Raw genomic sequence first — 26990 nt, 5'->3', positions numbered from 1 at the left:
GAAAATATACTATGAACAATTATATGCTAATAAACTTAACAGTTTAGATAAAGTAGATAAATTTCTTAAAACACACACACACAATATCAAAACAAAATCAAGAAGAAAAATAGCCCTACATTTATTGAAAAAATTTTGTCTTAGGAGCAGGGCAAGCTTTGTCAGGCTCCAAGAAGATGGTTGTAAGAAGGCCTTTTGGGGAAACTGGGGGCTGAAGTTGATTGATTCTTTAAGATGAAATGAGGTCACAACTGATTCAATGCAGAGAAGAGAAGACTATCCTTTAGATGGAGAATAGGAAAGGCATACTGGTTTTCAGGAAAAGGGCAGGCCTGCTCAGGAGTCTCTGGAGCCCTGGATCTTTACCAGGCTTCCAATCACCAAGGAGAAATGGAAGTGGGGGAAGACTCACCCTATGAAGCCAGTAATCTGGTCCCCTTGATGTTCATCTCACCTTTTTTTTCATTTAAGTAAGAATTTTTCACCTTTCTTATCCCGATTTTGTGCTCATATGACCTTTTGTTCTCTCCATTAGTTACTTAGTTTCTTTACAGCCACAACAGGTCAGTCACTTGACACTGCAGACTTCTGTCCAATGAAACAAAACTCATCTTTCCCAGGGTTCGTGAGGAGGTAGAGGAGGTAGAACTGACCCAGAAAGTGTTTCTGGCTGATCCCACCAGCTGAGCTGAACCAGCCATTGAGCCGGACACCTGGCATGGAGAAAAAGAAAGCCACATATATATATATTTTTTAACATAGCTTTTCTACATCAGCTTAACGGACAGAATGACACCTGACGTCAGATAACCTTGCATCTCATATAAGGAGATATTCAAGATTCAGCATCTAATTGGTGTTTGAACTTCAGAAAGTTTCCTTTTATATAGAGTCTGATGGCAGAGAAGATGTTAAAAAGCGTTTCTATTGGCTCGGAAGATGGCAGTGTCAGGGGATTGGATTATATGAACCCCTTTCTGCTGTAAGAGCCTCCATTAAGGGCCCAGAGGACTCCTCATGTAGTTTGGGGAAACTGAAGCTGTTACCCAAAGACAAGAGGATCAGAGAACCATGAACGGACACTGCTTTCTCCAGGGACTTGTCTGTCTGCTCTTTAGCGTCCTATCGCGTGCTCAAGGTAAGTGTTCTTAAATTCAGTAGACACACTGGATTAGCTATAAGACTGTGGGACTGTAAGGACAATACCTTTCTATTTGTTGACCATTTGGTTTTGACCAAATGTGATCCTTAGTGACAGTGAGTGCTGATTTTTCTTCCTCGGGGCTCAGTTTTTCAAGTTAAGCAGTAATATGCTGCAGACATATAAATTCTATTCACAGACCTAACTCTGTGTTTTTAGCCCTCCCCAAGTACACCTAACAGCTCAGAAAATGTCTGACCACTTCTCAGTTTTCCTCTAATGGATTATGGCTGAGGAACTTCTGTCTGGGTCTCTGATCTGTCCTTCCCATACTTTATATTACATCTCTCCCCACCAGTTCAGTATTTCAGATCTTTTAGACTGTGGACATGTGTGTGTGTGTGCACATGTGTGTTTATGTATGTATGCTTTAAGTGTATGCACATATGTGTGGACTTCCTGGTGGCTCAGTGATAAAGAATCTGCCTGGCAATGCAGGAGATGCAGGTTCGATCCCTGGGGCGGTAAGATCCCCTAAAGAAGGGAACGGCTATTCACTCTAGTGTTCTTGCCTAGGAAATACCGTGGATAGAGGAGCCTAGTGGGTGTTCATGGGGTCACAAAGATTCAGACACGACTTAATAAATAAACAACAACATACATATGTGTGTGCATGTGTGTGTGTATATGTGAGATAAGGGAATGGGTAAAGGTGAATTGGAAGAGTATGTATAGGCTAAATGTATGAACAGAAATAAATCTGCCCAGTGGAAGTTGATTTTTTAGATAGGAGTCCATAGAACTTTCCTGGTGGCACAGATAGTAAAGAATCTGCCCGTAGTGCAGTAACTTGGGTTTGATCCCTGTGATGGGAAGATCCCCTGGAGTAGGAAATGGCAACCCACTCCAGTATTCTTGACTGGAGAATTCCATGGACAGAGGAACCTGGTGAGCTACAGTCCATGGGGTTGCAAAGAGTTGGACATGATTAAATGACTAACACTTTCACTTTACTTTCCATAGAACTCATACTCTCTAAGCCAGACTGCTGGATTTGGTGGTAGCAATGGTAATGGTGGTGATGATATGTGTGTATGTATGTATGGTGAGGGCAAATATGGAAATCTTCCTTTCTGTGAGGAAAGCCCTCTCAGTAGAAATTGTAATCACACCTCTGGATAACGCTGCATTTGCATTCGAACTCTGAGTTTCTTTTTCTTCCCCACAAACAACCCACAGCTCAGACGTTTTTCTGCTTTTCTGTAGTCTTTCCCTAGCATAGGATTCGGCAGGACTCTGTCTTCCTGCCTGTGATATTTTCCCTTCCTACCTCTTGGATCAGTGGCTCTCCAACCACGCTGTGCAAAGGAAAAAAACTAACACCAAATGCAGGTGCCATCAATGGACTGATGCATTGAAGGCAGAAGAGGGATTTAGTCTTAGAGACTTGATGATCCCCACTGAGGCAGGTCAGTTTTTCTCTGTCTCAGTGGAGAGCACAAGCTTGTTCTGTGACATCTTAATGGGTCAGATATTTAGCAGGAACTCTGTGTTTGTGAACGTCCCTGTGGTGAATATTCTCACTTGTTGTTTGCACAGACGCTGTATGAAAGCTGGTCTTCACTGTGCCCTTAAATCAGGAGAGTCCCAGATACCTGCTTTGAGTTCCTGAAATTAGAATGAGCTAGTCACATGCCTGGAAAGTCAGCTTTTCCTGGTTAGCCCTTGCTCCTGTCTGCTTTAGCAAAGCTCATCTCTCCATCCCTTCCTGATCTCACATTCCCTCCTTATTTCAAGCCCCCCTCCCCTCTCCGCCCACCCTGTCAGAATTCTGCCTCTGTCTCTCTTCTTTGGGAAACTCCACTCCTCCCCAAAGGAGCAAGAAGTTCTGCTCTTCATTCCCTTTTTATATTTCTTTCAACTTCTAGTTGGGGACTTCCCTGGCGTTAGATTTCATCTTCCTAGGGGTTAAGATTTCATCTTCCAATGCAAGGGGTGCAGGTTCGATCCCCAGTTGGGGAGTTAAACTCTCACATACCTCACAGCCCACCCCCCCACCCCCTCAAAAAAAACCAGAACATAACAACAGGAATATTGTAATAGATCCACATCAAAAAAAAAAATCTTAAAAAAACCTGCAAAACGAAACTTCCAGTTCCTTGGGTTTGGGACATATTATAATGGTGGTTGTCATTTTTTCAGGCTTTGCAGGCTGTTAAGAATAGAGGTAGACTCTCTGAATGAAATATAAAATTGGCTCTCTGATTCCCCTTTGGCCTCTCCAGATACAAGAACAATGAAGGAATTTCTCATTAGGCTAAGGAGAAATCACAGTTAACTCAAACAACCATGTTTCCTCATAGAGAACGCTCTGTAGCATCATATTATTAAAGCACATATTCACACACTAAGGAACTCAGTTCACATGAGTTTGCCCCCATATACTTGTCAATTTCAACTTTGGTATGATCATTCCAAAGAGCATTAAATATTTTCTGAGCTTGCGCTTGTCTCTAAAGTACAAGGCAGGATATACCAGCTCCCTTTATATTCTTTCTGAACACAATCTCTGTATTAAATCTCAGTCCCTACAAACACACACACACACACACACACACACACACACACACACACACACTCGATTGGATCATCAGTTCAGTTCAGTCGCTCAGTCATGTCTGAATCTTTGCGACCCCATGGACTGCAGAACGCCAAGCTTCCCTGTCCATCACCAGCTCCGGGAGCTTACTCAAACTCATGTCCATAGAGTCAGTGATGCCATCCAGCCATCTCATCCTCTGTCATCTGCTTCTCCTCCCACCTTCAGTCTTTCCCAGCATGAGGGTCTTTTCCAATTGGTCAGATTTTCTTATCATGTGGCCAAAGTATTGGAGCTTCAGCTTCAGCATCAGTCCTTTCAATGAATATTCAGAACTGATTTCCTTTAGGATGGACTGGTTGGATTTCCTTGCAGTCCAAGGGTCTCTCGAGTTTTCTCCAACACCACAGTTCAAAAGCATCAATTCTTCAGCACTCAGATTTCTTCACAGTCCAACTCTCACATCCATACATGGCCACTGGTAAAACCATAGCCTTGACTAGACAGACCTTTGTTGGCAAAGTAACGTCTCTGCTTTTTAATATGCTCTCTAGGTTGGTCATAGCTTTTCTTCCAATATCATTTTATATCCACTTTCAAAATAATATATTTTAAATTTCTTTTTGTTCATTAAAATATTTTCTATGCCATTTGGATGGTTGCCAGTATTTCAGTCATCCCATTCATTGAATCATAACTTATTTATCTAATCCTATTTATTGTACATTAATATTTTCAAATACAATGCTGTGATAAAGTTCTTATGAACATCTACATTGACTTAATAGAAAAGCCATTATTTTTTCCTCAAGATAGCCAATTTAAAGGCCTCCCCCTATATGTATTGCCTAATTGTCCAGCACAGTAGTTTTCAATATTCTCAGCAACATTAATGGAATTAAAAGAGTATTATTTTGGGGACTTCCTTGGTGGTCTAGTGGCTAAGACTGTGTGCTCCCAATGCAGGGGACCTGGGTTCTAACCCTGGTCAGATAACTAGATCCCACAAGTAAGAATTTGTATGCTGCAACTGAGACCCAGCACAATCAAATAAATAATTAATTAAAAAAGAGAGTATTATTTTCTTCATAGTCTTGACATAAGAGCATTCATCATTTTTTTTTTCCACATAAACACTATATACAAAAGTTATCTTCTTTCCTATATTACTGTTTTAAGGTATCTTACATATCAATATTTTTTCTCTAGAATGTTTTAAAACTTCTTATTTATTTATTTATAGGAACTCTCTATAAACAAACAACACTTCTTGTTTTTCTTACTTATTTTTGTAAATATTTCCCCCAGTTTTTGCATATATTTTTAAGGTTGTATATGTGTATGGGGGGTTATGTGATCAAATCTATAATGTTTTACTTTTTTCATTTCTGCCTTTAATGCAATGTTTCAAATGCCATTATTCATCTCAAAGCAAGATTGAATTAAGTTTTATTTCCTGCAAATAATTTTGCAGTTTCACTAAAGAATATTCAAAACCTTATTTTGAATTTATGTATTTATCTGAATTTATTTTACTATGTGTGATGGTGTAACATCATCACCAGATAGGAATTACATTTTAGATATATGATATCTTAGTCCCATTACAAAATAAAAACACATTGTTTCATGATTTCATGGATATGATATCAAAAGTACAGGCAACAAAGCAAAAATAGACAAGTAGGGATATATCAAACTGAGAAGCTTCCGCAAACCAAAGGAAACATCAACAGAGTGAAAAAGCAAGCTAGCACAAATGATATAAGGTTTTAATTTCCAAAAAATTAAGGAACTCCTGCAACTCAAGAAAAAAAAACCCCAAACCTAATAACTCAATTAAAAAATTGACCAAGGGCTTGAATAGACATTTCTCTAAAGACATACAGATGGCCAATGGGTATATGAAAAAATGCTTGACATTGTCAATCATCAGAGAAATGTATATCAAAACCACAAAGAGATACCATCTCACACATGTCAGAATGTGGGGAAGGAAATGGCAACCCACTCCAGTGTTCTTGCCTGGAGAATTCCAGGGACGGAGGAGCCTGGTGGGCTGCCGCCTGTGGGGTCTCACAGAGTCGGACATGACCGAAGCAACTTAGCAGCAGCAGCATGTCAGAATGACTGGTTTTTCTTTTTTTTTTTTTTAAAGACACTTAAGTGTTGGCAAGATTGTGGAGAAATTGACACTTTCTGTGTACTTATCCATGTTAAAGGTATAAATTGTATTAATAAAACTATGCAATCCTGGGATTAAATCTCTGGGCTTTCACTGTGATGGGTCCAGATTCAACCCTGACCTGGGAACTATGAGCCACAGCACAGCCAAAAATCAAACAAACAACAGCACAAAAACTGTGACCAAAAAATCTGTATGATTCATAGTGATGTCCCTTTTCATTCTTGGAATTGTTAACTGTATTTTCTCTCTACTCTTCTTAAGCATTGCTCATTGTTCATCAATTTTCAATGAGCCATGTTTAAAGAGCTTTCTTCTATGTTTTCTAACTTATGCTTACCTTCTTTTCCATTAATTTTTATTCCTTTTTAAATTAACCCCAACATTCTACATCCTTTAGACTTTCTCATCTCCTAGTTTTTTAATTGGAAGCTTACATGGTTTTCACTTTCAGTCTTTCCTCTTCTCTAAATCTGGTATATAAATTTTCCTTAGGCACTACTTGGATTTCATTAGAAGAATTTATTATCATATCATTATTTTGTGTTTATTATCATTATTATCAGTCTTTATTATCATTATTTCACAATATTTTGTAAGTTTTAAATTTATTCCCAGATTCAGGGTTTTTTTTTGGAAGGGTGTTGCTGAATTTCCCCAAATAGGGATGGGTAACCATATTTTCTTATTAATTCTTAATTCTATTACACTGTTGTCAGAGTAAATACTCTGTATGAATTCAAAGAGTGAAAGATTTTGTCTTATTATATGGTCATTTTGATAAAAGTTCCTAGTGCATTTACAGTAATGTAAACTCTTGCATTGTTGCGTGCATTGCTCTCTGTGTTACTTAGTTAAATGTGCTGATTATGTTGTTGTACATCTACTGTATTCTTTGTTTTTTGTATGTTTGGTCTGTATGCTACTGAAAAAGATACAGTAATAATCCCAAATTTTGATTGTGATTTTGTCTATTTCTTCTTTTCAACCTGTCAAGTATATTTCAAAGCTATGTTCTGTTACCTTTCTTGAATTCTGTTGTCTATAATATCTTTTTTAAGGGTGCATCTCATTATAATCATGAAAATTCCTTCTTTAATTCAATTAGTATATCTTGGCTTAAAGTCTACTTTCTGGGACACTGATAAAGCTACTCCAGTTTTCTTACAGTTAGTACATTTTTTCCATCGTTTTACTTTCAACCTTTCTTTGCTTTCATAATATAAGGTGAGCATTATGCAAGTAATATCTGTGTCAATTTTGTTTTGTCTTAATCTGTTTAATGTAAATGCAATTACTGATATTGATGTGTTGGTATCTATCATTTGCTTTTTTTTTTTTTAATTTTATTTTATTTTTAAGCTTTACAAAATTGTATTAGTTTTGCCAAATATCAAAATGAATCTGCCACAGGTATACATGTGTTCCCCATCCTGAACCCTCCTCCCTCCTCCCTCCCCATACCATCCTTCTGGGTCGTCCCAGTGCACTAGCCCCAAGCATCCAGTATCGTGCATCGAACCTGGACTGGCAACTCGTTTCATATATGATATTATACATGTTTCAATGCCATTCTCCCAATACTTCCCACCCTCTCCCTCTCCCACAGAGCCCATAAGACTGTTCTATACATCAGTGTCTCTTTTGCTGTCTCGTACACAGGGTTTTTGTTACCATCTTTCTAAATTCCATATATATGCGTTAGTATACTGTATTGGTGTTTTTCTTTTTGGCTTACTTCACTCTGTATAATAGGCTCCAGTTTCATCCACCTCATTAGAACTGATTCAAATGTATTCTTTTTAATGGCTGAGTAATACTCCATTGTGTATATGTACCACTGCTTTCTTATCCATTCATCTGTTGATGGACACCTAGGTTGCTTCCATGTCCTGGCTATTATAAACAGTGTTGCGATGAACATTGGGGTACACGTGTCTCTTTCCCTTCTGGTTTCCTCAGCGTGTATGCCCAGCAGTGGGATTGCTGGGTCATAAGGCAGTTCTATTTCCAGTTTTTTAAGGAATCTCCACCCTGTTCTCCATAGTGGCTGTACTAGTTTGCATTCCCACCAACAGTGTAAGAGAGTTCCCTTTTCTCCATACCCTCTCCAGCATTTATTACCTGTAGACTTTTGGATTGCAGCCATTCTGACTGGTGTGAAATGGCACCTCATAGTGGTTTTGATTTGCATTTCTCTGATAATGAGTGATGTTGAGCATCTTTTCATGTGTTTGTTAGCCATCTGTATGTCTTCTTTGGAGAAATGTCTATTTAGTTCTTTGACCCATTTTTTGATTGGGTCATTTATTTTTCTGGAGTTGAGCTGTAGGAGTTGCTTGTATATTTTTGAGATTAGTTGCTTGTCAGTTGCTTCATTTGCTATTATTCTCTCACATTCTGAAGGCTGTCTTTTCACCTTGCTAATAGTTTCCTTTGTTGTGCAGCTTTTAAGTTTAATTAGGTCCCATTTGTTTATTTTTGCTTTTATTTCCAATATTCTGGGAGGTGGGTCATAGAGGATCCTGCTGTGATGTATGTCAGAGAGGGTTTTGCCTATGTTCTCCTCTAGGAGTTTTATAGTTTCTGGTCTTATGTTGAGATCTTTAATCCATTTTGAGTTTATTTTTGTGTATGGTGTTAGAAAGTGATCTAGTTTCATTCTTTTACAAGTGGTTGACCAGCTTTCCCAGCACCACTTGTTAAAGAGATTGTCTTTAATCCATTGTATATTCTTGCCTCCTTTGTCAAAGATAAGGTGTCCATAGGTGCGTGGATTTATCTCTGGGCTTTCTATTTTGTTCCATTGATCTATATTTCTGTCTTTGTGCCAGTACCATACTGTCTTGATAACTGTGGCTTTGTAGTAGAGCCTGAAGTCAGGTAGGTTGATTCCTCCAGTTCCATTCTTCTTTCTCAAGATAGCTTTGGCTATTCGAGGTTTTTTGTATTTCCATACAAATTGTGAAATTATTTGTTCTAGCTCTGTGAAGAAAACCCTTGGTAGCTTGATAGGGATTGCATTGAATCTATAAATTGCTTTGGGTAGTCATTTGCTTTAAAAAAATAATTTATTTATTTTAATTGGAGGCTGATTACTTTACAATATTGTAGTGGTTTTTGCCATACATTGACATGAATCAGCCATGGGTGTACATGTGTCCCCATCCTGAACCCCCCCCACCTCCCTCCCCAACCCCTCCCTCAGGGTTGTCCCAGTGCACCAGCTTTGAGTGCCCTGTTTCATGCATCACACTTGAACTGGTGATCTATTTCACATACAGTAATATACATGTTTCATTGCTATTCTCTTAAATCATCCAACCCTCACCTTCTCCCACAGGGTCCAAAAGTCTGTTCTTTATATCTGTGTCTCTTTTGCTGTCTTACATATAGGGTCATCATTACCATCTTTCTAAGTTCCATATATATGCCTTAATATACTGTATTGGTGTTTTTCTGTCTGACTTACTTCACTCTGTATAATAGGCTCCAGTTTCATCCACCTAGTTAGAACTGATTCAAATGTATTCTTTTTAACGGCTGAGTAATATTCCAATGTGTATGTGTACCACAGCTTTCTTATCCATTCGTCTGCCGATGGACATCTAGGTTACTTCCATGTCCTGGGTGTTGTAAACAGTGCTATGATGAACATTGGGGTACATGTGTCTTTCAATTCTGGTTTCCTTGGTGCGTATGCACAGCAGTGGGATTGCTGTGTCGTATGGCAGTTCTATTTCCAGTTTTTTAAGGAATCTCCAAATTGTTCTCCACAGTGGCTGTACTAGTTTGCATTCCCACCAACAGGGTAAGAGGGTTCCCTTTTCTCCACACGTTCTCCAGCATTTATTGTTTGTAGACTTTTGGACAGCAGCCATTCTGACTGATGTGAGATGGTACCTCATTGTGGTTTTGATTTGTATTTCTCTGATAATGAGTGATGTTGAGCATCTTTTCATGTGTTTGTTAGCCATCTGTATGTCTTCTTTGGAAAAATGTCTGTTTAGTTCTTTGGCTCATTTTTTGATTGGGTCATTTACTTTTCTGGTATTGAGCTACATGAGCTGCTTGTATATTTTTGAGATTAATTCTTTGTCAGGTGCTTCATTTGCTATTATTTTCTCCCATTCTGAAGGCTGTCTTTTCACCTTACTTATCATTTCCTTTGTTGTGTAAAAGCTTTTAAGTTTAATTAGGTCCCATTTGTTTACTTTTCCTTTTATTTCCATTACTCAGGGAGGTGGGTCATAGAGGATCCTGCTGTGATTTATGTCAGAGAGTGTTTTGCCTATGTTTTCCTCTAGGAGTTTTACAGTTTCTGGTCTTATATTTAGATCTTTAATCCATCATGAGTTTATTTTTGTGTATGGTGTTATAAAGTGTTCTAGTTCATTGTTTTAGAGTTGGTTGACGAGTTTTCCCAGCACCACTTGTTAAAGAGATTGTCTTTTCTCCATTGTATATTCTTGCCTCCCTTGTCAAAGACAAGGTGTCCATAGGTGCATGGATTTATCTCTGGGCTTTCTACTTTGTTCCATTGATCTATATTTCTGTCTTTGTGCCAGTACCATACTGTCTTGATGACTGTACCTTTGTTCAGTTCAGTTCATTCACTCAGTCACGTCCAACACTTTGCGACCCCCTGAACCACAGCACGCCAGGCCTCCCTGTCCATCACCAACTCCTGGAGTTTACTCAAATTCATGTCCATTGAGTCAGTGATACCATCCAACCATCTCATCCTCTGTTGTCCCCTTCTCCTCCTGCCCTCAATCTTTCTCAGCATCAGGATCTTTTCAAATGAGTCAGTTCTTCAAATCAGGTGGCCAAATATTGGAGTTTCAGCTTCAACATCAGTCCTTCCAATGAACACCTAAGACTGGTCTCCTTTAGGATGGACTGGTTGGGTCTCCTTGCAGTCCAAAGGACTCTCAAGAGTTTTCTCCAACACCACAGTTCAGAAGCATCAATTCTTCTGTGCTCAGCTTTCTTTAGAGTCCAACTCGCACATCCATACATGACTACTGGAAAAACCATAGCCTTGACTAGACATACCTTTGTTGACAAAGTAATGTCTCTGCTTTTTAATATGCTGTCTAGGTTGGTCATAACTTTCCTTCCAAGGAGTAAGCGTCTTTAATTTCATGGCTGCAATCATCATCCATAGTGATTTTGGAACCCAAAAAATAAAATCTGACAGTTTCCACTGTTTCCCCATCTATTTCACATGAAGTGATGGGACCAGATAGCATGATCTTAGTTTTATGAATGTTGAATTTTAAGCCAACTTTTTCACTCTCCTCTTTCACTTTCATCAAGAGGCTCTTTAGTTCTTCTTTACTTTCTGCCATAAGGGTGGTGTCATCTGCATATCTGAGGTTATTGATATTTCTCCCAGCAATCTTGATTCCAGCTTGTGCTTCTTCCAGCCCAGTGTTCCTCATGATGTACTCTTCATATAAGTTAAATAAGCAAGGGGAGAATATACAGCCTTGACATACTCCTTTTCCTATTTGGAACCAGTCTGTTGTTCCATGTCCAGTTCTAACTGTTGCTTCCTGACCTGCATACAGGTTTCTCAAGAGGCAGGTCAGGTGGTCTGGTATTCCCATCTCTTTCAGAATTTTCTACAGTTTATTGTGATCTACACAGTCAAAGGCTTTGGCATAGCCAATAAAGCAGAAATAGATGATTTTCTGGAACTCTCTTGCTTTTTTGATGATCCAGCAGATGTTGGGAATTTGATCTCTGGTTCCTCTGCCTTTTTTAAATGCGGCTTGAACATCTGAAATTTCATAGTCCATGTACTGTTGAAGCCTGGCTTGGAGAATTTTGGGCATTGCTTTACTAGTGTGTGAGATGAGTCAATTGTGTGGTAGTTTGAGCATTCTTTGGCATTGACTTTCTTTGGGATTGGAATGAATATTGACTCTTTCCAGTCCTGTGGCCACTGCTGAGTTTTCCAAATGTGTTGACATATTGAATGCAGCACTTTCACAGCTCCATCTTTTAGGATTTGAACTAGCTCAACTGGAATTCCATCACCTCCACTAGCTTTGTTCATAGTGATGCTTCATAAGGCCCATTTGACTTCACATTCCAGGATGTCTGGCTCTAGGCGAGTGATCACACCATCATGATTATCTGGGTTGTGAAGATCTTTTTGTACCATTCTTCTGAGTATTCTTGCCATCTCTTCTTAATATCTTCTGCTTCTGTTAGGTCCCTACCATTTCTGTGTTTTATTGAGCCCATCTTTGCATGAAATGTTCCCTTGGTAGCTCTAGTTTTCTTGAAGAGATCTCTAGGCTTTTCCATTCTATTGCTTCCTCTATTTTTTTGCATTGATCGCTGAGGGAGGCTTTCTTATCTCTCCTTGCTATTCTTTGGAACTCTGCATTCAAATGGGTATATCTTCCTTTTCTCCTTTGCTTTTTGCTTCTCTTCTTTTCACAGCTATTTGTAAGGTCTTCTTAGACAGCCATTTTGGTTTTTTGCATTTCTTTTTCTTGGGGATGGTCTTGATCCCTGTCTCCTGTACAGTGTCATGAACCTCTGTCCATAGCTTTGTGGTGTATTCTAAAGTCAGGCAGATTGATTCCTCCAGTTCCATTCTTCTTTCTCAAGAATGCTTTGGCTATTCAAGGTTTTTTGTATTTCCATATAAATTGTGAAATTATTTGTTCTACCAATACCATTGGTAGGTTGATAGGGATTGCATTGAATATATAGATTGCTTTGGGTAGTATACTCATTTTCACTATATTGATTCTTCTGATCAATGAACATGGTATATTTCTCTATCTATTTGTGTCATCTTTGATTTCTTTCATCAGTATTTTATAGTTTTCTATATATAGGTCTTTTGTTTCTTTAGGTAGATTTATTCCAAAGTATTTTATTATTTTCATTGCAATGGTGAATGGATTTTTTCCCTTAATTTCCCTTTCTGTTTTCTTAATTGATCCACCTTTATGCTTTATGATCCCTTTTCTCTCCTTTTATTTCTTCCTTTATTATTAAATAAATCTGTTATTATTTCAGATTTTCCTTTTTCCTTTTGATTTTCAGCAGTTTTACTAGGAGTGGGGGTTTTCATACTCTTCCATTTATTTTTTTGAAAAATTATCTATCATTATGTCTTCAAATATGACTTCTGTAGTTCTGTCTTTCTGTCTCTAGATCTCTTTTCCCTCTCCTCCTCCTCTTTCTTCTGTTTCTCATCTCTCATCTTTAGGACTCCTCTGAAAGAGGTGAAAGTGAAGTCACTCAGTCATCTCTGCCTCTTTGCGACCCCATGGATTGTAGCCTACCAGGCTTCTCCATCCATGGGATTTTCTAGGCAAGAGTACTGGAGTGGGTTGCCATTTCCTTCTCCAGGGGATCTTACTGACCCAAGGATTGAACATGGGTCTCCTGCATTGCAGGCAGACGCTTTTACCATCTAAGCCATCAGGGAACACATTAGGACTCCTCTGGCAGAAAGTGAAGAGGAACTGAAAAGCCCCTTGACGAAAGTGAAAGAGGAGAGTGAAAAAGTTGGCTTAAAGCTCAACATTCAAAAAACGAAGATCATGGCATCTGGCCCATCACTTCATGGCAAATAGATGGGGAAACAGTGGAAACAGTATCAGACTTTATCTTTTTCGGCTCCAAAATCACTGCAGATGGTGACTGCAGCCATGAAATTAAAGATGCTTACTTCTTGGAAGAAAAGTTATGACCAACCTAGATAGCATATTCAAAAGCAGAGACATTACTTTGCCAGCAAAGCTCAGTTTAGTCAAGGCTATGGTTTTTCCAGTGGTCATGTATGGATGTGAGAATTGGACTGTGAAGAAAGCTGAGCACCGAAGAATTGATGCTTTTGAATTGTGGTGTTGGAGAAGACTCTTGAGAGTCCCTTGGACTGCAAGGAGATCCAACCAGTCCATTCTGAAGGAGATCAGCCCCGGGTGTTCTTTGGAAGGAATGATGCTAAAGCTGAAACTCCAGTACTTTGGCCACCTCATGCAAAGAGTTGACTCATTGGAAAAGACTCTGATGCTGGGAGGGATTGTGGGCAAGAAGAAAAGGGGACGACAGAGGATGAGATGCCTGGATGGCATCACCGACCCGATGGATGTGAGTTTGAGTGAACTCTGGGAGTTGGTGATGGACAGGGAGGCCTGGCGTGCTGCAATTCATGGGGTCGCAAAGAGTCGGACACAACTGAGCGAATGAACTGAACTGAACTGAAGTCACTATATCTGGGTTCTATCTAAAATTCTTTGAACTTATTCATTCACTTTTTAAGGTTGGCAATGGTTCCTTTGATATTTTTATTTATTAATGATCATTTGGTATTTTTTTATCTTTTTATTCTGTCCTCTCTTTTCCCCTAAATACATTGATCGTAGTTAAAATCCTTATCGGCCAAGTCCAACATTTCTATCATGTTTGTCTTTGCATTTTATTATCTTCTTTTTTTCACTTTTATAATTTGTTGTGTTATCCTAGCTTGTAAAATGTCATTTTATTTTTTATTGAGTGCTATAAATTATATATGAAAAAGTAAGCCATTCCCAATACGTTTTCTAACACCTGTAAAGATTTACCCTTTGTTTTGTTAGACAGGTAGGGAGAAGGGGTATATGTCACTCAAACATCTAAATATAACCTAAAACTGAGCTGTAACAAGTGTGGGCTGCAGTTTTGGTAGCACTCAGTCCACTTCTGATTTCTCTGTCCCTGTGACACGGACTTTTCAGAGATTTCAGTTCAGAGCCTGGATTCTTTGGTAGCTCAGTACCCAAGAGAATGAGAAAGACTCTGCTTCCCAAGTCTTTTTATGCAGTTCTTTAGCTTCCTGCCCTTCACAGCTTATATACTGGTAAGATATTTGAGGAGAAAACGTGCTGTGTGAGAGAGGCTCTCAAGACTCGAGTTTTGTCTCCAGCACCAGGTAGCCCCCAGATTATGCTGCTTCCTGTCACAACAGTAGTCCTCTGCTTGCCTGAGCCCAGATTCTGAATCATTAAATTATGCAATGAATTGATAAATTCCCACAGAGAAAAAGAAGCTATAGATCCTGGACTAACATTGAAATAATCTCCACTCTTTAGAATTTTAGCATATTTAGTCCAGTTGTGTTAACAAATGTCAAATACATTTACTGTTTCGTAAAAAACATTTTTCAGCTTTTCAAGTTGTATCCAGCAAGACCCAGCAAGACACACTGGCCAGCTGCGAACTCCCCCATTCTCCCTGGCAGTGGGAAATTTTAGGGTTAATTCTCTACTTCATTATTTACTTAAAGTGCAGCACGGATAGACATTATTTAACCTTTCTTTACATCACTTTTATATATAAAAGGAGAGAAGAATACACTGAGTCTGTTAATGTTATTTGTTCAAGGGGTTTCAGAACAGGAATATAACTTATTTCTGCTCAGTGATAGAACCAGAAGGGCTTCACCAGTGGCTCAGTGGTAAAGAATCCACCTGCAATGCAGGAGACACTGGTTAGATTGCTGGGTCAGGATGATCCCCTGGAGGTGGGCATGGCAACCCACTCCAGTATTCTTGCCTGGAGAATCCTATGGAGAGAGGAGCCTGGCAGGCTACAGTTCATAGCATCTTAAAGAGTCAGACATGACTGAACCGACTAAGCATACATACACACTATTTCCCCCTCAAGATCACGTAACTCCAAAATTTGAATAACAGATTCTTGACACAAAGTCCAAGGAAGGGTTGTATGTTTGGGGGAGCAGAAGAACATTCTCTGAATCCCAATGGAATCTGGCCAATGTCAATCAATGTTACCTGACATCATCTCTCATGCAAATTGTTCAATCCACTCAAAAGATCACAGTTTTTGAAGCTGAGTATCCAGATCTGAAGTCTGAAGCTTAGAACCAAAAGTGAAATATTCTGGGGGTAAGCCAAGACATCTCAGAATCCATTTGTTTTTCAGTTCTGAATGACTATACCAAGGAGAAGGATTCTAATGGTAGATGATTCATGACTGCTCTCTGAAGCATCTGATGAGGCCAGTTCCTGACTCCACTCCCTTTAATCAACCCCTTTAACTCTTAGGTCAATGGCGTCAAAGTGTTTGTGGTTTGTAAGGAATCCATCCAGCTGCCAACTCGTTCCTGTGACTCTGAACTCATTTAACTGCTCTGGGAACAGAGACCAACATTTCCTGTAAATCTTTCTCAGATGCTGTGCAGAACTCTACAGATCAGAATGTTAACTCTAATATGACCTTATAACATCTTCTGTTTCAGACTACTCTCTAGAGTGTTTTCAACTTAATATTTCCTGTTTTATTTTCCTTCTGTTTTTCAACCTTATTAATTCTCTTGCCACTGCTATAGGAAACCAGACCCAGCTGCTGCCCCAGTGCAATGACTCCATTTCAGAATCAGCAGGGTCTGCAGCCTCAGAGGAGAGCGCCCCTTACTGTTCAGGTGAGGGTCCCACAGGACAGAAGACACTTCTCATTCTCCAGGTCAACGCCCAATTGTCCCATTTCTCTCTCCTCAGGCAGCAGACAGCTCCGCCTGGTGGACGGGGGCGGTCCCTGCTCCGGGAGAGTGGAGATCCTTGACGGGAGCTCCTGGGGCACCATCTGTGATGACGGCTGGGACCTGGATGATGCCCGCGTGGTGTGCAGACAGCTGGGCTGTGGAGAAGCCCTCGATGCCACTGCCTTGTCTTCCTTTGGGGCGGGATCAGGGCCCATTTGGCTGGACAACGTAAGGTGCACAGGAAAGGAGTCCCACGTGTGGAGGTGCCCTTCCCGGGGCTGGGGGAAGCACTACTGCGATCATAGCGAGGATGCAGGAGTCATCTGCTCAGGTATGGTCAGTTCATTGCCCACCAGCTGAGAGATTGGAAAGTTCCATGAAAGCTGGGGTCTGATCAGAGGGACAATAGGGGATGGCTGGGCTAGAGAGGACTGAGACAACTGCCCATCTTCCCTGAGTGCCCTGTAGCTGTGAGCAATGAGCTTCATATTCTTTCCTCTTACAAGTCTCTGCTATTCTTTTCTTCTTCAGTGGTCTTACCTGACACTAAATAACTTTATTTATTCTCCCAGTTAAAATAAATCCTCATAATTTTTTTTTTCATAATTCACTTTTTGTAAGAGTGAAACATTTGCTAACAGCCACATACACACTCTCTTTGCACAGGAAGGCTATAAGAGGCAGGGACAAAAATGAGGGTGTACTTTCCTGGGTGGAGTTGTTTCTATACAAACAGTGTGAGACATTATTTTGCACTAGGTTAGTATGAGTGGAGGCTACTCCTACTATAGGAGGATATCATTTACATGTATAGAAGGTATCCCTACAGAGGATATCATTTAACAGATTAGAGATTCTTGTGGATTTGTGCCAGATTTCAAGTTTCCTTTGCAAATTTAGACATAAATGTTCATAGTACTTTGATGGTAGAGAACTGTTGATGAAATGCTCTGACTCATATATTCTTCCATTGTTACTAGAAAAGTCTCTCTCTCCAATTTTTCCTTTAAAATATCTGTATAAATGAAACTTTTGAGGAACACTTAGCCATGTACTGACAAGTCAAAGGTGGAGGCAATAAAACTTGAATTTCTGTTTTATGATAAGAGATTATATAATTTATACTTGATGACTTCAATGATATAAGAGAATTGCATTGGGGGCTTATTTGGAAAAAGTGGACAAATATAATTTTTTAAGAAGGTGGAAAAGGTTTTATAGTAGCTGGGTGGAAGGCGAATGGCAATGGGAGCTGATGAAGGTAACTGTGAGGTTCTCTGAGCAGCACTGAGGGGCCAGGTGTGGTGTGAAGGATGCTACGTGTGCCTAAGGACACAGGATGTGTACACAGCAAGAGGCCAGACAAGGATATGTCTTTACTATATTTAATATCTTTACTCACATCAGACTTCTATTTAATAGTTTTCTTGGAATTTTCCCACACTTATTCTTCCATGTAAATTTTAAAATCAAGTATAAAATAAAAATGACACATTATATCTCAGAAGTCTCTATCTTGATATGTATAAGACTTTATTGATTATTCAGCATATATTTGAATATTTCACATGTATCAGGGTATATAAAACAGAATACAAGAAGTACTCCTTTCTTATTCTTTCTAAATTTTTAATCTCATAGAATTAATATAACAATAGCAATAACTTCATATATGCAGATGACACCACCCTAATGGCAGAAAGTAAAGAGGAACAGAGGAGAGCCTCTTGATGAAAGTGGAAGAGAAGAGTGAAAAAGCTGACTTGAAACTCCACATTCAAAAAATAATATCATGGCATCCAGTCCCATCACTTCATGGCAAAGAGATAAGGAAAAAATGAAAACAGAGACAGACTTTATTTTCTTGGGCTCCAAAATCACTGCAGATAGTGACTTCAGTCATGAAATTAAAAGATGCTTGCTACTTGGAAGGAAAGTTATGACAAACCTAGATAGCATATTAAAAGCAGAGACATTAATTTGTGACAAAGGTCCATACCATATAGTCAAAGTTATGTTTTTTTCCAGTAGTTATGTATGGACAAAAGAGCTGGATCATAAAGAAGGCTGAGCGCTGAAGAATTGATGCTTTTGAATGGTGGTGTTGGAGAAGACTCTTGAGAGTCCCTTGGACAGCAAGGAGATCAAATCAGTCAATCCTAAAGGAAATCAACCGTGAATAATTTATTGGAAGGATGGATGCTAAAGCTGAAGCTCCAATACTTTGGCCACAAGAAGTTCCTCCACAAGAAGAACTGACTCATTGGAAAAGACCCTGAGGCTGGGAAAGGTTGAAGATGGGAGGAGAAGGGGACTACAGAGGATGAGATGGTTGGATGGCATCACTGACTCAATGGGCATGAGTTTGAGTAAACTCAGGGAGATAGTGAAGGACAGGGAAGCCTGGTGTGCTGCAGTCCATGGAGTCACAAAGAGTCGGACACAACTGAGTGACTGAGCAACAAAAACAACCAGTTAAATAAAAATGCTTTAATTAGAATGTGTAGCCTGTGACCAAACTGCCAGCCAGAGGACTAAGGGTCCTAACCTGGGCCTCTCTGTTCAGTTCAGTCACTCAGTTGTGTCCTTTGTGACCCCATGAATTGTAGCACGCCAGGCCTCCCTGTCCATCACCAAAGTCCACACCCCACGTCCAAGGTAAGAGAAACCCAAGTAGGACGGTAGGTGTTGCGAGAGGCATCAGAGGGCAGACACACAAACCATAATCACAGAAAGCTAGTCAATCTAATCACATGGACCACAGCCTTGTCTAACTCAATGAAACTAAGCCATGCCATGTGGGGCCACCCAGATGGGCGGGTCATGGTGAAGAGGTCTGACAGAATGTGGTCCACTGGAGAAGGGAATCACAAACCACTTCAGTATTCTTGCCTTGAGAACCCCATGAACAGTATAAAAAGACAAAATGATAGGATACTGAAAAAGGAACTCCCCAGGTTGGTAGGTGCCCAGTATGCTACTGGAGATCAGTGGAGAAATAACTCCAGAAAGAATGAAGGGATGGAGCCAAAGCAAAAACAGTACCCAGTTGTGGATGTGACTGGTGATAGAAGTAAGGTCCGATGCTGTAAAGAGCAATATTGTATAGGAACCCAGAATGTTAGGTCCATGAATCAAGGCAAATTGGAAGTGGTCAAACAGGAGATGGCAAGAGTGAACATCGATGTTCTAGGAATCAGCAAACTAAAATGGACTGGAATGGGTGAATTTAACTCAGATGACCATTATATATACTACTGTGGGCAGGAATCCCTTAGAAGAAATGGAGTAGCCATCATGGTCAACAAAAGAGTCCAAAAAGCCGTAGATGCAATCTCAAAAACGACAGAATGATCTCTGTTCATTTCCAAGGCAAACCGTTCAATATCACGGTGATCCAAGCCTATGCCCCAACCAGTAACGCTGAAGAAGCTGAAGTTGAACGGTTCTATAAGACCTCCAAGACCTTTTAGAACTAACACCCCCAAAAGATGTCCTTTTCACTATAGGGACTGGAATGCAAAAGTAGGAAGTCAAGAAACACCTGGGGTAACAGGCAAATTTGGCCTTGGAATACGGAATGAAGCAGGGCAAAAGCTAATAGAGTTTTGCCAAGAGAATGCACTGGTCATAGCAAACACCCTCTTCCAACAACACAGGAGAAGACTCTACACATGGACATCAGCAGATGGTCAACACCGAAATCAGACTGATTATAGTCTTTGTAGCCAAAGATGGAGAAGCTCTATACAGTCAGCAAAAACAAAACTGGGAGCTGACTGTGGCTCAGATCATGAACTCCTTATTGCCAAATTCAGACTTGAATTGAAGAAAGTAGCAAAACCACTAGACCATTCAGATATGACCTAAATCGAATCCCTTATGATTATACAGTGGAAGTGAGAAATAGATTTAAGGGACTAGATCTGATAGAGTACCTGATGAACTATGGACGGAGGTTCGTGACATTGTACAGGAGACAGGGATCAAGACCATCCCCGTGGAAAAAAATGCAAAAAAGCAAAATAGCTGTCTGGGGAGGCCTTACAAATAGCTGTGAAAAGAAGAGAAGTGAAAAGCAAAGGAGAAAAGGAAAGATATAAGCATCTGAATGCAGAGTTCCAAAGAATAGGAAGGAGAAATAAGAAAGCCTTCCTCAGCGATCAATGCAAAGAAATAGAGGGAAACAACAGCATGGGAAAAACTAGAGACCTCTTCAAGAAAATTAGAGATACCAAGGGAACACTTCATGCAAAGATGGGCTTGATAAAGGACAGAAATGGTATGGACCTAACAGAAGCAGAAAATGTTAAGAAGAGGTGGCAAGAATACACAGAACTGTACAAAAAAGATCTTCACGACCAAGATAATCACGATGGTGTGATCATTCACCTAGAGCCAGACATCCTGGAATGTGAAGTCAAGTGGGCCTTAGGAAGCATCACTATGAACAAAGCTAGTGGAGGTGTTGGAATTCCAGTTGAGCTAGTTCAAATCCTGAAAGATGATGCTGTGAAAGTGCTGCACTCAATATGCCAGCAAATTTGGAAACTCAGCAGTGGCCACAGGACTGGAAAAGGTCAGTTTTCATTCCAATCCCAAAGAAAGGCAATGCCAAAGAATGCTCAAACTACCGCACAATTGCACTCATCTCACACGCTAGTAAAGTAATGCTCAAAATTCTCCAAGCCAGGCTTCAGCAATACGTGAACCATGAACTTCCAGATGTTCAAGCTGGTTTTAGAAAAGGCAGAGGAACCAGAGATCAAATTGCCAACATCTGCTGGATCAAGGAAAAAGCAAGAGAGTTCCAGAAAAACATCTATTTCTGCTTTATTGACTATGCCAAAGCCTTTGACTGTGTGGATCACAATAAACTGTGGGCCTCTCTGGGGAGATGGAAATGGATAAATAATAAAAGGCAAAGAGATCATCCTCTCTCTCATCATTTATTCTTATATCAGTGGTCAAGCTAATCCTTCAATTCTTTAATTTCTGTGGTATCTTTTCTGTTCTCTCCTGCTCTCTACAGTACATTTTTATTCTGTTACATCATTCTTTTTGAGACTTCAAAGTTCACATACTCATGCAATCAGAGTCCTTGACCAGGACAAACTCCACCATGTACGTAAATAACCACGAGCACACTCATAAACCATGCAAATTATTTAAAAAATTGTTCTTTATGATGTGCAGGGATTGTTTCCCATTGGATTACCATTTCTGTATCTAAATAGGGTCGCTGAAGGATGAAATTATGATCAAGAGTCTTTTCCTTGGTCTCTCTCTCATATTCCATCCACTCCCCGTTTAATTCACCCCACCTCTCCCTACAGAAGTTCTTCCCTTTTGGAGTGTCCTTTCCATCTATTTGTAGCTCTTAAGATTGTTTCTTCTTTTGTGCATTGAGGGAAATGGGAAAGGGTAGCACCGTTAGGTGGAAAATGGGAGGAGCACAGGGGATAAAAGGTGTTAAATCTTACTGACCAGGTATTTGGTTTCCAAATCTATGTTTCATCCCTATTGAGTCTTTTGCAATTTAGAAATCACTAAAATATATATGGCTTGTTTGCTCTCTGCTCTCTTCCTCTCACTCTCCTTTTTTATAGCTTACTGGCTTCTAATCTCAGAAATCCAAATAGGAAAGGCATGTGCAGTTGGCATATAGTTAGGGTTAGAATACAATTATCATCACTCCTTCACATTTGCTAAGTATCTCATGTCTAGTATGAAGTAATCAACTAACTCAGTTGTCTTGCATAATCCCACTGAGACTTCACTTTCTCTCAGGGACCTATAAATCCTAGGTATATAAACCCTACGTTTTTAAGAAAGATGGCTAGGACCATTCCTTTTCTCTCCTATGACTCTCTGAGCTTTCATCATTTCCAAACTTTTATGTGAGCAACTTCTTTCACAATTAAATTACCTAATTGTGACCTAATGCCTGTACTCAAATCCAGCCCGCATGATGTTCCCTGTCCTCAGTAACTTGAACATTGGCTCCGAGAGAAAACTGGCCAGAATTCTAGCCCCAGAAATCTCAGGATGACCTTCTAAACTTCTCTGGCTCTTAGGCCTCTAACCTCTTGAATCCCATGGTCTTTTTTCACTCTCAGTTAGTTCAGCTCTGCACCTGTTTGAATGTCTACCACTGTGCAGTTTCTTTGGGCACTGTAGTTTCCAGGCCCCTAGATAGGAATTAACATTCCTAACCAATATATATTCTTGGGATTCAGCCATTCCAAACTGACCCTGCAATCCTTCTGGATATCTCTTCAGAAACTCACTCATGAAAATGCAATTTGACAATGACAGCCAAATTCTCTCTTCTTATCCCCTCTTATTCCACTGCTGGAAAGAAAAGCTTTCCCACCATTGCCTGTGAGGTGTTGTTTCCATTTGTCAAGCCAGTTTCATGAACAGTCACTGGGTTTGTTCTTTGTTTCTCTTAGGATTTGTGCGTCTGGCTGGAGGGGATGGACCCTGCTCAGGGCGAGTTGAAGTGCATTCTGGAGAAGCCTGGATCCCAGTGTCTGATGGAAACTTCAAACTCTCCACTGCTCAGGTCATCTGTGCAGAGCTGGGGTGTGGCAAGGCTGTGTCTGTCCTGGGACATGTGCCCTTCAGAGAGTCCGATGGCCGGGTCTGGGCTGAAGAGTTCAGGTGTGAGGGGGAGGAGCCTGAGCTCCGGGTCTGCCCCAGAGTGCCCTGTCCAGGGGGCACTTGCCACCACAGTGGAGCTGTTCAGGTTGTCTGTTCAGGTGAGATTCATGGCAAGACTTAACCTCCATGTAAAGTCGGTTCAGCTAAAAAAAAAAAAAAAAAAAAAGACTTTGCTGAAATCCTGTCTTTTTCTATCAGTGTACACAGAAGTCCGGCTTATGAAAAATGACACCTCTCAGTGTATGGGGCAGGTGGAGATGTATATTTCTGGACAATGGAGAGCACTCTGTGCCTCCCACTGGAGTCTGGCCAATGCCAATGTTGTCTGTCGTCAGCTCGGCTGTGGAGTCGCCATCTCCACCCCAAATGGAGCGGAAGGAAGTGATCAACTCTGGAAAGCCCGATTTCACTGCTCAGGGACTGAGTCCTTCCTGTGGAAATGCCCTGTGACTGCCCTGGGTGTTCCTGACTGTTCCCATGGCAACACAGCCTCTGTAATCTGCTCAGGTAAGAGAGGGAAGGGCTACTATACCTTGGATGCTCCTGGAGTGAAGTGTCCCCAGAGCAGAAAGTAAGGGAAAACAGGCTTAAAAAGGAAGATATTCTGTAGTGAAATGTTTATTCTTGTTACTTAACTTAGGTTTCAGCTGCTCATTACTCAAGAATCCAATACTGAGAGAAAAGTGTGGGGTAAAATTAAAGACAGTTTTATTGAGGAAATCAGCAGTTCTGGGGAGACAGAGGATTAATGTACCAAGAACCAGCTCCTCCTTGATGATCAGAGGAAGAGTTTTTAAATGGGAATTTCAGGAGTGCACAGGTGGAGGTTTTGTCAGGTCTGACAAAATGTGGCCCACTAGAGAAGGGAATCGCAAACCACTTCAGTATTATTGCCTTGAGAACCCCATGAACAGTATAAAAAGGCAAAAAGACAGGACACTGAAAGATGAACTCCACAGGTCTGCAGATATGTGCCCAATATGCTACTGGAGATCAGTGGAGAAATAACTCCAGAAAGAATGAAGAGTTGGAGCCAAAGCAAAAACAACACACAGTAGTGGATGTGACTGGTGATAGAAGCAAGGTTTGATGCTGTAAAGAGCAATATTGCATAGGAAACTGGAATGTTAGGTCCATGAATCAAGGCAAATTGGAAGTGGTCAAACAGGAGATGGCAAGAGTGAACGTCGACATTTAGGAATCAGTGAACTAAAATGGACAGGAATGCGTGAATTTAACTCAGATGACCATTATATCTACTACTGTGGGCAAGAATCCCTTAGAAGAAACAGAGTAGCCATCATAGTTAACAAAAGTCCTAAACGCGGTACTTGGATGTAATCTCAAAAATGACAGAATAATCTCTGTTTGTTTCCAAGGCAAACCATTCAATATCACGATAATCCAAGTCTATGCCCCAACCAGTAATGCTGAAGAAGCTGAAGCTGAAAGGTTCTATGAAGCACCTACAAGACCCTCTAGAACTAACAACAACAACAAAAGATGTCCTTTTCATTATAGGGGGCTGGAATGCAAAAGTAGGAAGTCAAGAGATACGTGGAATAGCAGGTAAGTTTGGAGTACAAAATGGAGTGCAAAATGAAGCAGGACAAAGGCTAACAGAGTTTTGCCAAGAGAATGCACTGGTCATAGCAAACACCCTCTTCCAACAACACAGGAGAAGACTCTACAAATGGACATCACCAGATGGTCAACACTGAAATCAGACTGATTATATTTTTTGCAGCCAAAGATGGAGAAGCTCTATACAGTCAGCAAAAACAAGACTGGGAGCTGACTGTGGCTCAGATCATGAACTCCTTATTGGCAAATTCAGACTTAAATTGAAGAAAGTAGGCAAAACCACTAGACCATTCAAGTATGACCTAGATAAAATCCCTTTCGATTATACAGTGGAGGTGAGAAGTAGCTTTAAGGGACTAGATCTGATAGAGTGCCTGATGAACTATGGGTGGAGGTTCATGACATTGTACAGGAGGCAGTGAGAAAGACCATCCCCAAGAAAAGGAAATGCCAAAAAGCAAAATGGCTGTCTCAGGAGGCCTTACAAATAGCTGAGAAAAGAAGAGAAGCAAAAAGCAAAGGAGAAAAGGAAAGAAATACTCATTTGAATGCAGAGTTCCAAAGAATAGCAAGGAGAGATAAGAAAGCCTTCTTCAGTGATCGATGCAAAGAAACAGGAAAACAATAGAATGGGAAAATCTGGAGATCTCATCAAGAAAATTAGAGATACCAAGGGAAATCTTCAAAGATGGGTACAATAAATGACAGAAATGGTAGGGATCTACCAGAAGCAGAAGATATTAAGGACAGGTGGCAATAATACACAGAAGAACTATACAAAAAGATCTTCATGACCCAGATAACCAATATGGTGTGTTCACTCACCTAGAGCCAGACATCCTGGAATGCAAAGTCAAATGGGCCTTAGGAAGCATCACTACAAATAGTTAGTGGAGGTGATGGAATTCCAGTTGAGCTCTTTCAAATCCTAAAAGATGATGCTGTGAAAGTGCTGCACTCAATATGTCAGCAAATTTGGAAAACTCAACAGTGGCCACAGAACTGGAAAAGGTCAGTTTTCATTCCAATCCCAAAGAAAGGCAATGCCAAAGAACGCTCAGTACAGCACAGTTTGTGTAGTTGTAGCATGTGACAACTACTCATGTCACATGCTAGTGAAGTAATGCTCAAAAATACTGTTGAAGCCCAAGCCAGGCTTCAACAGTACATGGGCCATGAGATTTCAGATGTTCAAGCTGGATTTAGAAAAGGCAGAGGAACCAGAGATCAAATTGCCAGCATCCATTGGATTATCAAGAAAGCAAGAGAGTTCCAGAAAAACGTCTACTGCTTTATTGACTATGCCAAAGCCTTTGACTATGTGGATCACAACAAACTTTGGAAAATTCTTCAAGAGATGCGAATACCAGACCACCTGACCCGCCTCTTGAGAAACCTGTATGCAGGTCAGGAAGCAACAGTTAGAACTGGACATGGAACAACAGACTGGTTCCAAATTGGAAAAGGAGTATGTCAAGGCTGCCTCTTGAGAAATCTGTATGCAGGTCAAGAAGAAGCAACAGTTAGAGCTGGACATGGAACAAGAGACAGTTTCCAAATAGGGAAAGGAGTATGTCAAGGTTGTCTATTGTCACCCTGCTTATTTAACTTATACTCAGAGTACATCAAGCTAAACGTAGGGTTGAATCAAGCACAAGCTGTAATTCTGGTGTCTGAGACTGTAAAGTGTCTGTCTGCAATGCAGGAGACCTGGGTTCCATTCCTGGGTCGGGAAGATCCCCTGGAGAAGGAAATGACAGCCCACTCCAGTACTCTTGCCTGGAAAATCCCATGGATGGAGGACCCTGGTAGGCTACAGCCCATGGGGTTGCAAAGAGTCGGAAACAACTGATCGATGTCATTTTCACTTTCAAACTATTATTAGTTTGTCCTATTTGACTGTTTTCCTTCGTTTCTGATTTTTGTTCATTTCTGTGATTAAATTTATTCTTTGGCTAGGTTTTTATACAAACAGAGGCATGTGGAGGACACGAGGGTAGGCTGTCCTGAGAAGGCTCTGTAAGGTCCTGCTCCATAACATTCTCATTGTTCACTCATTTTTTCAGGGGAATTAAGTGCTAAGAAATGCTAAGAAGTGCTATGTCAGGGAAAGAAATGCCTAGATGAATAATATTTTTTATGAAACCTTATTATTTAAGGATAATAATAGAGAACAAAGTACAAACAATAAGTGTACACCTAGGTCATATTCCCCAACCCAGATCTACAAAGAGAACATTCACAGCACCACAGAATCACTATTGCCTCCCAATAGCTGTGTCCTCCTCCTCTTCAG

The 26990-nt window shown here is 40.3% G+C and overlaps 1 protein-coding gene across 1 annotated transcript in view; it reads left to right on the top strand.

The window, feature by feature from the left end:
- The first annotated feature begins 1071 nt into the window (after window positions 1–1071).
- LOC129623651 (antigen WC1.1-like) overlaps window positions 1072–26990 on the top strand; it is a 43512-nt gene continuing 17593 nt past the window's right edge. Inside the window, exons 1-5 of the mRNA XM_055541786.1 lie at window positions 1072–1138; window positions 16292–16384; window positions 16461–16775; window positions 22900–23208; window positions 23309–23617. Coding sequence (XP_055397761.1) covers window positions 1072–1138; window positions 16292–16384; window positions 16461–16775; window positions 22900–23208; window positions 23309–23617 — 1093 coding nt within the window. The remainder of the gene's footprint in view (window positions 1139–16291; window positions 16385–16460; window positions 16776–22899; window positions 23209–23308; window positions 23618–26990) is intronic.

Source organism: Bubalus kerabau, chromosome 1 (assembly GCF_029407905.1).
Source record: "Bubalus kerabau isolate K-KA32 ecotype Philippines breed swamp buffalo chromosome 1, PCC_UOA_SB_1v2, whole genome shotgun sequence".
Lineage (NCBI taxonomy): Eukaryota > Metazoa > Chordata > Mammalia > Artiodactyla > Bovidae > Bubalus > Bubalus kerabau.
Note: the sequence above shows the minus strand (reverse complement) of the source record. Positions and strands in the feature narration are given on the sequence as shown.